This window comes from Armigeres subalbatus, chromosome 3 (genome assembly GCF_024139115.2).
Source record: "Armigeres subalbatus isolate Guangzhou_Male chromosome 3, GZ_Asu_2, whole genome shotgun sequence".
NCBI lineage: Eukaryota > Metazoa > Arthropoda > Insecta > Diptera > Culicidae > Armigeres > Armigeres subalbatus.
In genome coordinates this window covers 381,862,592-381,876,123 of record NC_085141.1, presented here as the reverse complement: position 1 = coordinate 381,876,123, position 13,532 = coordinate 381,862,592, and the positions used below count along the sequence as shown (strand labels likewise).

Genomic DNA, 13,532 nt, shown 5'->3' with positions numbered 1-13,532 from the left:
CATCTGGCATCTTGTTGTCGTGGAACGTGCATATTTTTGTTTACGTCGCATTTTCTACCGTCCCGAGAGAGAATGAGAGTAAAATGTTGAGAGATTGAGTGAAATTTTGCTTAGGCCGGGAACTGTTTTTTTTTGTATGCCGGAATGGGAATCGCTATGACTGAAATGAGTGCTGCACATCGTTAATTAAAATCAAATAAAAGCTTTTTTGAACGATATTTAGCACGGATAGCTATTTTTCAAGGGGCCCTCCTTAGCCGTGTGGTAAGACGCGCGGCTACAAAGCAAGACCATGCTGAGGGTGGCTGGGTTCGATTCCTGGTGCCGGTCTAGGCAATTTTCGGATTGGAAATTGTCTCGACTTCCCTGGGCATAAAAGTATCATCGTGTTAGCCTCATGATATACGAATGCAAAAATGGTAACCTGGCTTAGAAACCTCGCAGTTAATAACTAAGGAAGTGCTTAATGAACACTAAGCTGCGAGGCGGCTCTGTCCCAGTGTGGGGATGTAACACCAATAAGAAGAAGAAGAAGAAGCTATTTTTTAAGCAGAAGTGAACCTCAATGCAGTTAGGGTGACCATATGAAAATTTTCCAAAGGAGGACATTCACCAGAATCGTAGTGAAAAAGGAGGACATTTGGAAGAAAAAGGAGAACATTTGAAACGTCGATCAATTTTTCGTTTTTAATATGAGAATATTATATTTGTTAGATTTTTGCACACTAAAGTCTATTGGAAGAAGTTTTTGTAAGTCGAGGCAAATACGGCATCTTCTTCTACTTTATTAACATAACATATTACTTCATTGACTCCAGATGGAACGTTTCCTACTCTCATTATAGTCCACATGGAGCACTTTCCAATTATAAACTACCAGCACCATCTTTATAATGGAAAGATTTTCACAATTTAAGGCATGTGAATTAGAATGATACCGTTAACTGTATGACCACAAAGTTCTCAATTGAAAAAAAATTAAACTGATTAGAATTGGACTGAAGCAGGGTTTGTAGAAATTGCTCTCAATAGATAACGAACAACGATAAAAGAGAGGCAAAAACTGTTCCGAATCATAACAAGCCATGATAACAAATTTATCGAACTTGTTTACAAGTGAGTGCTTAAAAAACAGAATCGGATAGGCAGCCCCCACAGAAAAATGGTGATTCTTGCTTTGTTTTCGCTCCATCCGTGTTGGTTACTGCACAGCTGTGCAGAACAAGTTGCATTGCATCATCAGAGCCAGTGCTCCCCGCATTTGGAGCTTTCTAACAGAAATTTATCATGGGGTATAGCATCCCGAATCAGTTCTCTATCATAACAGCTCGCGAAAAAAGTCTCTCGCGGTATGCTACATATCGTATATGTATACGGAGATGATAAGTGAGAGACTTGTTCTTTCTCTTTAGGATTCAATCCCTGGACTGAAGTAACTCAAAACTGTTCAGATTAGTTTTAGGTATTTCTATTCCATTCTTGGCGTAGAATGGCGGGTGTTCTTTGCCTCACATATAGGGCGCAGCATGGATGAATGTTTTTCTCTTTCCTCCTTCATGAAAGTAAGAAAACGACAAGGCTAGTAAATGTCAATTTTGACATCTAGTGGCCCTGTCGTTTTTCTAATTACTTTGCACTGAGAAAGACACCAAGCAACCCGTGCCGTGTCCTATTCAAGAAACTTACCGTGCAATGAGTTTAAAAGGAAATTTGATGGGTGTTCAGTGTTCACCCGTAGAAAATGTTTGAGAAGCATTTGCATTCTTTTTTCCTAATCAATTTCTCAAAATTCCGATTTTTCTGATATTTTTGACACCTGTATAACTGTAATTCACGCATTTTATTTTGATATTTACATTAATTTTATTCCAAAACTTCAAGGAATTTTTTTCGGAATTGCAACGTTTTGTTACAGAATGGACTTATGTTGTATTATTGCTTGTTAAACTAGAATCTCTTTAGAAATTGATATTCATGCAACTGTTTTCCAAAAAGGAGGACATTTTAGCGCAAAAGGAGGACATTTGATTTATAATGAAAAAGGAGGACATGTCCTCCTTTAGGATACCATATGGTCACCCTAAATGCAGTATTATACAGCCCACAAAATTCAGGAAAAGTTGCTTCCTGTCATAATTATCAATTAAATAATGCTGTCGTACGCAAGTTAGGCCGGGAATAGGGTAAGAAACCCTATGTATTTTTATTTTTGTGCGACGTATTTCGCATTTTTAGCTAGAAATCATCTTCATGCTGTAGTTGGGAGTAGGTCGCCATCCAATGATTTCGATTCATCGATTTCTAGGAAATGAGAATAAATGCTGCATAATTGTTCAATTTTCATACGGCTGCACGCCGATTAGTTTTTACGGCGCCAACGGCGAAGAAAATCGTCGGCGGCGAAGCACAGGTCTAACCGGAAGTGGGCCGTCTTGAATTCTAAAATGGCGCCAAACACCAATTTCCGGCGAGCCCATTTCAACAATATCCAGTTTCTAAGTTTTTGTCAATCAAATAGAGTGGGTAACTTTTCACTTATCAGTAAATTGTTTTAAATCTTTTTCGTTGGAAAATGTTTTTTAATTCGAATTTACAAATTCACGCGGTTTTTTTTACCCATTTTACCCTCCATGTTCTCGTGTTTTCATGTTTTTTACCCTCCATGTTTTCGTTGATGTAAGTGATTCCGCGTACGTCTGCGTTGCATATTACCGCCTCGAAACGGAGAACGGAAATGATGTAGCACTACTGGTTTACTCAAAAAACATGGTAGCGCCTCTCAAGGTACTATCGATTCCTCGCCTGGAGTTGGAAGCAGCGGTATTGGGAGTTCGGATGCTGAAGTCCGTGTATGATTATCAATACCTATCCCAGTCGTCGACGCCTCCTCTGGAGCGATTCAATTACCGTTCTGGCATGGATTCGGTCTGAAGCGGCAGCTACAGATGTTCGCGTATGGAGATGGGTTCCTTTCGGTTTAAATACGGCGGAACTCGCTACTAAGTGGAAGAATGGACCAGATTTCTCGCCGGATAATCCTTGGTTCGACGGACCGTCCTTTCTTCACCAGCCGGAGGACTTCAAGCCTCAGCAAGTGCAGACAGCAACCACCAGCAAAGCACTGAAAACTATCCACACTCATTCTACGGCTGTATCTTTAATCGACCCTTCGTGGTTCAGCCACTGGTTCCGTCTACAACAAACGATGGCGTTTGTAATCCGATTCATCAATAGCATTAGTTTGTGATCACTTTTGTCGCACATAGGGCTTTGCTAGTTGACGTATGGAGCAGATTTTGCTTGATAGTCCTTTTCGCAATTTCTCAGCATGGAGCTCATCTTCTCTTCAACGGTGTACGCGTTAACGAACTCACTTTACTCCTTCCTATTTCGTCGATTTTCGCCCGGATGTAAATCAGTAATATGTATAAAGAATACAAATTGTAATACACAATAAATGAAGGAAGGAAATGTAGGGGAGTTGCGGCCAATATGCGCCCTTTAAGCTAATCACTAAATTTAATAATGATTTCGTCCGAAAACATCCATTTTCGAAGTGTTTATCAATAATCTAACATAACAGTCATTATATGGTCTGAAAAATTCCATGTAAAGCCAGCAATATTGCAACAAAACAATTTTATTCCAAAATTGAGAATTTCAATTCGAAATGAACGATGCAGGGCAATATGCGCCACTGAAAAATAAAAATCAAAATATTCCAATATTTTTCACCAAAATATTTTAACTCCTTTTCACAAGCTTAGTGTCAACCCTTTCCTTTAGGGTAGTCAATATCTCAGACTGATGATAGTAAGAAGACGTTTTTTTTTGGGTATCTAAAGAAAAAACATCTGAAGACGTAGGGTAAAGTGCCCAATAGTGGACCCCCAACCAATAGTGGACCCTCCAGCCATTTTTGCATTATTACAGCACAATGTAAACATTTTGCTATGAAATTCCATCGGGGGAACCTACCTTACAGTCCTATGATTTGATTACATGCATTGGAAATGCTATGGAAAGTAAAATTAGATGACTTTTTACAATTCTATAAAAAATAAACACGATAGTGTCCATTATAGGAATATTTTGGGGGGTCCATAATAGGGAAGCAGAACGTCCCGAAACGGAACATAAAAATCAAATGAAGTGTCGACTAAAGGGAAGCAATTTCCTATTATGGACCCCCAGGGGGTCTACTATAGGGCGAATTCAGTCAGACTTTAAAATGTTAATATCAACGAATAACGTCCAGTATTTGAGTGTTTTATGCATGTATCGTGAAGAGGAGATGCAGAGCTTGATATTAGATATCACGCGAAGTTAATATTTTGAAAATTTCCACTCCTTATGCCAGGAAGAGCAAAATTTCGCTACTAGGGGGTCTACTATTGGGCATTTTACCCTATTCGCCGAAATTGCGTTGGAATGAGCTAAAATGATATTTTGTTTTTTTTAAATTTTTGTTTTTGAGTTTTTGACTGAGTTCTTTCGTTAAACGGCTCACAAATGTTTTTTGGGTTCAGCTGCTTACGATTTTGAGACAAAATTTGGGTTACAATCCAAGAAAAGGTGGTGGCGCATTTTATACATACATCCCCTACAATATAACTCGCGATCTTCCTTAAAAGATATATCACTTTTACTCAAAGTATTGTACTTTTTACAACAGTGCGAGCTCCGATCTCGTTTACCTTATCAAAGCTCGACCCTGTAATGCAATTATTTATTTTCGCAAACTGGACCATTTTTGGATGATTTTTGTCCATACGATCATGCTGTGTTAAGCTGTTAAGTTCATTATTAACTATTTTATTCACTATTGGTTTTGTCAAAAGATATTTTAGTTACTAGATAAAGATTGTCGCTGTCGTCGCTGTCCGGAACATCTTTTGCTGGCGAGGATAGGGGAGCTAAATGTCAAAGAAGGAAAATCCATACGATTTGACAGGTATGTACCACACATGTTTCGGGCAGCAGAACAAAGGGAACCGAAGCGACAATCTTTATCTAGTAACTAAAATATCTTTTGTTTTGTCAATGTCAATACCAAAATGTTGATCGCTACAATTTCACAACGCTTCCGAAGGCTAGAAGATCATTAACTTATTGGTTCTATATTAGATGTGGAGGCGCTACTGTTCTCTCTCTTGAACCCATATTCCAGTTTACTATTATCTAAACTATGTTGTTTTTTCCCCACAGGTTTCTCCACATCAACCACTTTACGACAAAGACTCGCACATAAAAAAGTGCTGCCCCCATGGGGAAATATTCGAAGACATCGGTGGAGGTCGGCTACGGTGCACACCCGGCGAGCGCAAACTTGATATCGAAACCATCTACGCCGTATTCTATGGCGATGCGGAGTGTATCGAGGACAAGGAGCACAAAATCCACTTCGACTACGAACCGAGCAATGCCTGTTACGCGAACAATTTGACATTTCAGTACAGCAAGGATCAGGGCGACGAGATGTTCGTCATCCAGAACGGATCGCTGCTGGTGGTCGCCCAGGGGCAGTTCATGGCGGTGTTCGACAACTACTGCGTCGAGGTGGACGTTCGGGGGAAACTGTTAGCCAAGGCATGCGACGAAGTGGAGCCGATCGTGCTTCGGTCGACGGCCGTTTTGATCTACGTTGGTCTGGCGATTGCTTCGATCGGACTGGTGCTAACGTCCGTTGCCTATGCGTTCGTTCCTAAGCTGAACGATGTGTTTGGATATTTGCTGGTGAGCCACGCGGGATCGTTTTTGGTGGGGATGATCTTGATATCCCTGGCAGTTTGCGGGGACCGTTGCGTTCAGGGAGGTGGTGAGTTATCATTACCTGGGAATCGTTTTCGAATCATTTCTATTTGCTAATGTATGACTATTTTTAGATACACTCGAGATATTCGGCCATGTGTTCCTGATAACGGCCGTTTATGCCTTCGTTTTGATGAACGTCCACAACTATGTCTACTCTGCGTATTATCTTCCAAATGGTTTAGAGTTCGATACCAAAAACAAGTCCGATGTGTTCTTTTTCCTAGCTGTATCATACACTATTACTATCATTCCCATGTTCCTGCCTTGGAAGAGTACTAGACCCCTTCAGCTTATACAAATCTACCTTTATTAAGCCCAATATTTTATTTCAGATGCTCTCATCTTCCACATAGTCTTATACATATTCTACGCAGTAATAGCAGTAGTCTTGTATCTCAGTCACCGTGCCATACGAACGCTGGCGAACAGTAAATTTATCAGATTTACTGTTTCGCACCAGAACTATCAGGAGTTGACCTACACAGAAGCGGTAAACGCTCAACCTCGAATCAATCAGGAACGGTTGGATGAAGTGCGTGGCACGTAAGTTAACCAGCATTCTGGTCTATTATGTCCGTTTTAACCAATCAAATTTTCTCCCAAAAGGAACCGCCTTTGTACGATCGAAGCCATCTACACCATCATCTGCTGGGTGGTGCTCAGTTTGATGGAGCAACAGCTGGACAGCCAGTACGACATCTTCCGGCTCGGGGCGGCCTTCGCCGTCATCTTCCAGGGGATGCTCATCGGGGTGCTGTTCGTAGGGGGTAGCCAAAAGTGGACCATTATCCGAGAATGCTGGAGCAATTCCGGATCAATCGATCTGCATGCACTGGAGACGGAGCGAGAGATGCGAACGATGGAACGAAAGGCTGTGATCGAGTCGTGAAATGCGACGATTGGGCGGAAGTATGTTTGTGCGATTGGGTGAACGAGAGGGCGAGAGCTTGTCGAAAGCGTATTTATTTAATATTTTAAGAAAAAGATATGCATAAACGATGTTTACCAGTTTTAACGGTACGCTTATTTGAGTTTGCTTAGTTTAGAAAAGAAAAGATTGTATTAATCTTGTTGCAGTATTGATCGACATTGTCATCCAGAAATAAAATGACTAGTTTAAACTAATATTTAATGTTAACTAGGAAGCATATTGAAATAAAGAAATAAAAATGCCAAAATATATTTTACTCTATTCAAAAGAAATCTAAATCGCCCCCAGGAAATTTGGTTAGGTGGGATCGAAATTAGGTTGAAAGCTTTTTTTATGCCCGCCATTGTATGAGTATGTATTTTGTGGGGTGTGGCAAGTATTCTGAATGATTCTGAATATTTTGAAATCATCTACTGTAAAAAAAACGACGACATTGAAAAATAATTTGAAAATCAGCTGAACAAAATCCAGATTAAGGCATTTTCAAACCGAGGGAAATTTGATCGGATTTCGGTCCTCACGTATTTTAAGGCTTGTGTACAGATCAGGAGCTTGTCTGCAACTTTTGTTTTCATATGACATGATTTGGGTGGGATTTATAGGATTTCGTTGTCGAAAACTAGAATTACTAGAATTAAAAAATACTATCTGGCGGAAATCCCCGAGAGTCCGAGCTGTAAACCAGTCTATAAATTAGACAGGATTTGTTTTACTTTTCGCGACGAAATTGAGTCCCGCCTTTTTGTAAGCACATGGGAACAAAACCAATGGACAAGGTTCCCGAGGTGTGAGGCTACTTTTAGCGTCATTTAAATAAATTTCGATCAAAAAGGACTTTGAATTGATTAAGTTTGACATTCAGTCACATGCGCCAGCTATATTCATGGAAATAATTAAAATTACATTTTACTAATGTGAAATGGGGGTCCCGTAGCGTAGTTGGCTACACGTTCGCCTTATAAGCGGACGATCATGGGTTCGATTCCCAACCCCTCCACCAAACTCTTGTCAGTCCCAGGAAGTGGGTGGCGTTTTGCGGTGCGCGTCTCACCGACACGGCTGCCCGATGACGACTGACAAATTGTTCTTCTTGGAGGCCTTCCTCCAACGTACCCGGTTAAACAGCGACTGAACAAATGGATTTACGATATGGAAAATGGACACAATGGAGTAACAATGAGATGGACCCCGGCAATGATAACAATAATGAATGTCTAAGAATAGATTCTGTGTGAATTCTGCTTAGCAGAATGCCACAGTAGATCACGGCACAGTAGCGGTTAGAAATCACAGTGCCTACCAAATAAAGAAAATTATATAAAAAAAAAATTTCTTTCCTAGTTGAGATTCTTGTTATGCTCCGCAAATCCGTAGATTTTCCTTAGATTATATTCATGATAAATGGTCTAAGCACTGGAAATCAATGATCCCACCCTTTTGCTCTTTTCGCATTTGTCTTTGACATTTTTTATTTGCTCGAAATTATGTTTTCTTATATCTCTCTAATGCTCAGGCTTTAGGCAGGGTACTTTGACTATTTTTTTGTTATTTTCAATTGTTCAGAATTATAAAAGTTTTTGATGTTGCTCAGTAATAAAATCCTTAATGCATGTTCAAGAGTGGATTCAAATAAAATTTTAAAACACCACGCTTTAAATTTTTTTTTTCTTCCTTCGTTTTTTCTGTCCGCGCTCTTTTAAACAGTGAGTTGTAGTTTTCAACAACTAACTTAATACAATAGAAGTTTATGGTGATGAACGATTCACTCTAAAAAATTTCTCCTATTTCTTACACGGAACATGAGAATTAAGCCCATCCATTTTGAAATTTCCACAGCTCTTGAATTTTGTCATAAGGTTCCGTTTTGCAAGTGCGATTATCCCGGTTTTTCACTGAATCGATCTGGTCGGCCTATGACTTGGCAACTACTAATGAAACAATCAATGGTTTTGATTCGGAAATGCCTCCAGCTACTCCACGAGAAAATTCTTCAGGAATTTCTCTAGATCAGTGGTTCTCAACCTTTTTGTTGCAATGTACCCCTTCAGACTTTGGCATTACTTGAGGTACCCCCTGTGAGGTTTGAGTAAGTTACCATCAGCGTGTGATTATTCATTAACACATCAGCGTGTCGATCAGTGCGCAGCAAGCCATGACTCGGACTCTTCAGGTCAGACCTCCGTGGCGCGCACACGCACCCACGGAGAGCTGCCGTCATAACAATTCGCTCCGGCCATTTGGGGCCACACACCCCCTAGATATTTACTCAGGGAATCCGTACTCTAGTTGAAATATCCTCAAATTAAAACTTTACAGGGTCCAAAAATTGAAGCTCTACATTGGAATTATTCCTGCAATGTCTGATAGATTTCCCGATGGATTTTATGGAGACATTTCCAATGGAGCTCTAAGAGGAAATTGTTCCATGATTTTTATTACAAATTCTTGTTGGAGTTGCTTAATTCTACTGGAAATACCTTCGGAAATTTATCAAAGGAGTCCTCTAAGAAACCTCCTGGAGAAGTTCTCAGCATTTCTGAAGCAATTCTCAGTAATCCCAAAAGAATGTCCAACTTTTCTAATTCAGAATTCAAGTCAAAATTTTCAAAACGACTTATCTGCTTTTGTAAACAAAGATTCAAACGACGATTTGACGAATCTGATAGCTCTCCCACGCCAACCAACACCATCAATACGACTTGAAGCTTGGTGAGAAAGGGAATATACAAAATTCGTGTATTATTCTCGTTGAAAGCTACCATACGAAAAGTACGAAAGGACTTCGTATTATTTATTATTAATGGCCTTGTCTGTCGTTATACGCATAACTGCCCCATGTACATAGGAAATCCTAGGAAACATGAGACAAATAGGCATATGACGGCAGTTGTATTATAACCACACAGCTGTGCTCTGTCTGTAATATCAGGAATCCTAGAAGAAATTTCCGAAGGAAGATGCGAAGAAATTTCCTAAATAATTCCGCGAATTTGCTTGAAAATTCCTCCGGAGGGAATTTTAACAGAACTCCCAGAGGAGTTTATTCGAGACATGACTTAAAGAATTGTTTGAAAAATTGTCAAAGGAACTTCTGAAACATTTTTCTATGGAACTTCTGGAGGAATATTCACACAAATTCCTGGAAGAATTTCGAATAGATTCTAGAGTTTCTGGATTTCAAAACTAAAAAAAATCCTGAAAGAATTTTCGAAGAAATTTTTGGAGGATTTTAAGAACACCTTGAGAAACTTCTGTTTGTCTTGGATATGATGATTGTTCGGGATAAAGCGACTGAGGACTCGGAGTTCTTACTTGGACACTTGGCTCGAAGCGATACGACTCGACTTGATATCTCACTGCAACTTCTGGACTCTGTCTCGCTCACGGCTTCTTCAAGAATGCGGTACTTCTCTTTCAAGTATTCACTGTACTTCTGCGCCTTTTCTTCTTGCTGTTTCTGATACTCCCTTTATTCATCCAATCGCATCAGCTGCAGCTTTGCGCGTTTGGCAGCTGATTTTTGCGAAGAAGAAATGGATATTGCAGAAAATGCTTTCTGTATCGTTTGTTCCACGTTTGGCACACTCTCGGTAGGTAACTCCATCTGTTGGTTTCTTCTTTTGGTGCATCAGAAAACACTGCCTTCTTGTTGGTGACTGGAACTCCTTCCGTTGAGACTGCTAATACCGTTTCCAACGCTGGAGAAATCACGAGATTAATTCTGGTGCTTGTCACGATTTTTCCGATTGGCTGGCTCCTACTCGACCTTTGCTCTAAGTTTCTCTTTTTCTGTTCGGCACTCTCTTTGGAAGCTATCTCAGTTCGCTGGACCCATTTCGCGGTGATGCAGTTAGTACAACTCCAGCTCTTGTCAGCAACTTCGTCCGAAACGCCTACGCAAGAGAAATGGTACCATCCGATCCGTCGCATTTGTCGCACTGAGCCATCTCTTCGGTGTCTGGACCATGACACGTCTTGCACGTATATTCTTCCACTGTCTCATCCATTACCACAACCTCCGGAATATTTCCACTAGCACCAGCACCTTCACTACCAACCACATTACTGTTTTGAGATTTATCTCGCGCCTGTTTGTCACCCTTTGCACCCGACTTGATACTTCCACGGGTTGGCATTTCGCTCAGACCGTATTAAACGTTTGCAATAAACAAAAATAATAATTTGTTGGAAATTGCCAACAGATGAGAAAAAGGGAATTTCCGTAATAATAATGCAGCAATCAAAAACGACCAATTTGATGGGATTTACTGTTTAACTGTGCATGAGCATTATTATTTTCCTGAAATTGATACGTACAACAATTGTGTTTTTAACCGATCAGGATAATTATGCATCTCTTAAATCTAACATTTCTGTGGTTGGTTTTCCAATTGGAATCTGATAACAACGAATTCATCATATTTACAAAGGAGTTCTGTGTCTGTACTCACGTTTAGTCCCTTTTATAAATGGTCTGCACTGCGTGGGTTTTCTGTCTAGCGGGAAAGTGGTTGCAAACTTACTGCGTTGTGACTGGCTGTATTCCGAAACGTACAGCAACCGTTCGCTAACTGGGCTAAACCACCAGCCCAGTTAACGAACGCCGCTTTTTAACTGGGCTGACGAGGGAATTCGCGATGCATTGTTGTGATTTTGTTTTACATGAAGCTTAAAGAATATACCATTCAGAATCCCCTCGTCAGCTAGTCTTTGTTGTTGTTTTTGACGGATAACTGCTTTTTTACTGGGATTTGACCCAGTTAGCGAAGGCCCAGTTAAAAAACAGTCCAGTTAAAAAGCGCCCAGTTAGCGAACTGTTGCTGTATTATTTTTAGCGATCCGTGATGCAGTTTCTGTATGCTTTATAAATTTGTTGGTAAAATACATCACTAAATGATTAAAGCCAAACTAATTACCTTTTCTTTGACGGAGCTGATCTAACAAATACAGGTTAGAATAGCTAAGTACAGATTGCAGTTGAAATTCACTGGATAACGGGATTTACAATTAATTTACTGCACGTAATTCATGTAATTAGTATTTACCTGACTGAAATTGAACGGTTTCACTACTGAATCTCTAAATTTAGTATTAAATATTAGAAACTATATTCGCGGCGTGAAATTCAATGCGGCTTTTTTATTCCCTTGCTTTTACTGTTCTACCACTCACCATTGTCGATTAAAGGTTGCATGAAGAAGAAGAAGTCGAAGGATGATACTTGAAAAAAATTACACGGGTATGCAAACGGGAAATTTTTTTAAACTCTTCTCAAAAGTTCTAGAAGCAATTTAATTAAAAACGGAAAGCAGTACGGGGTTGGAATTTGCTTGTACTGTGTATCAAGGGTGATATCACGAAATAAAATTTGAAATTGAAAAATTGCGTTTATTATGCAGTAGAAGGAAAGTCCAACCCCGTACTGCTAACCGTTTTTAATTAAATTACTCCTAGAATTTTTGAGAAGAGTTTTAAAAAACTTCCCGTATGCTTCCCCGTGCAATTTTTTTCAAATATCATCCTTCGACTTCTTCTTCGTGCAACCTTTATTTGCCAATACCGGAATGACGTACGCTGTCAAACGTTCCGTTTCATCTGTCATGACAGTGACGTGTGCTGCTTTCTGCTCGTTCCTTCTAGACTGATGCCGAGTATACACGTTGGTCGTTGTCACAGTATAGGTACAGTAAGGCGCGCTAGCGCAGAGGCGCTAACAAATGTACATCACTTCTTCCGGATTGTCGCAGTTCACAAACACTTTTCCAATGGACGGTCCAGTTTTATGGCCCTTAAAATTTCTCATGTCGACCGTCACAGGGAAGCAAAGTCGGAAGTCGTTTTTGAAATCAGGCTCATTGTAAGACGCACCATCGCCGTTGTTGTTGCTGTGTCCTTGCATCTGGTGAACAAATGGTTCATCTTCCTCCAAACATTCAAAATCCATTTCGTTGGATATTTCACCCGTTTTGAAACAATCCATCTGTAATGGAAATATCAATTAATCTAAAGTAAAACTTGCGTGGGCAGCAGGGACTATGTCCAAGGGCTTGACGATCCCTCCCCAGGCCATCTGCGAGTTGTGGCGCCTGCCTAGGATGTGGTGGGGTTTGACAGTGGGCCCTGTTAAACCTCTATAAAAAGCTGCATGTATCCGCAAGTAGGTCCCACCAAAGCGACCGTGTGCCGCTCAAAGCGCAGAAGCCCAAGTCCTGGTGTTAGGTGGGACGATAAACAGCCCTGACACGACGGCCCTCCGACGAGACAGGAGGTTTGCGCAGGCCCAATAAGCCGCCTGGAAAACCAATCGTTACGAACAATATAAGAGATAATGCGACTCGATATAATCGGCAAAGACCTAGGCGACGAATACAGGATCACGATTGCAAGGTTTCGCAGGTTGCGACAGGATGATCTACGATGAATTACATCCCCGCAACTTCGACGTCGTGGCGCTGCAGGAGATTTGCTGCACAGGACAGAAAGTGTGGAAAAGCGGGCATCGGGCGGCTACCTTCTACCAAAGCTGTGGCACCACCAACAAGCTGGGAACCAGCTTCATAGTGCTGGGTAAGATGCGCCATCGTGTGATTGGGTGGCAGTCAATCAACGCAAGGATGTGCAAGCTGAGGATTAAAGGCCGTTTCTTCAACTATAACATCATCAACGTGCGCTGCCCACACGAAGGGAGACCCGGCGACGAGAAAGAAGCGTTCTATGCACAGCTGGAGCAGACATATGATGGATGCCCACTGCGGGACGTCAAAATCGTCATCGGTGACATGAACGC

At 40.8% G+C, this 13,532-nt stretch overlaps 1 protein-coding gene across 3 annotated transcripts in view; it reads left to right on the top strand.

Moving 5' to 3' along the window:
• LOC134223781 (probable G-protein coupled receptor Mth-like 14) overlaps window positions 1-6,985 on the top strand; it is a 32,834-nt gene extending 25,849 nt beyond the window's left edge. For all 3 annotated transcript variants that reach the window (XM_062702976.1, XM_062702977.1, XM_062702975.1), the window contains exons 3-6: window positions 5,209-5,818; window positions 5,886-6,086; window positions 6,147-6,357; window positions 6,421-6,985. In XM_062702976.1, the coding sequence (XP_062558960.1) occupies window positions 5,209-5,818; window positions 5,886-6,086; window positions 6,147-6,357; window positions 6,421-6,703 (1,305 nt within the window). In that variant the 3' untranslated portion in view covers window positions 6,704-6,985. The remainder of the gene's footprint in view (window positions 1-5,208; window positions 5,819-5,885; window positions 6,087-6,146; window positions 6,358-6,420) is intronic.
• The last annotated feature ends 6,547 nt before the right edge of the window (window positions 6,986-13,532 follow it).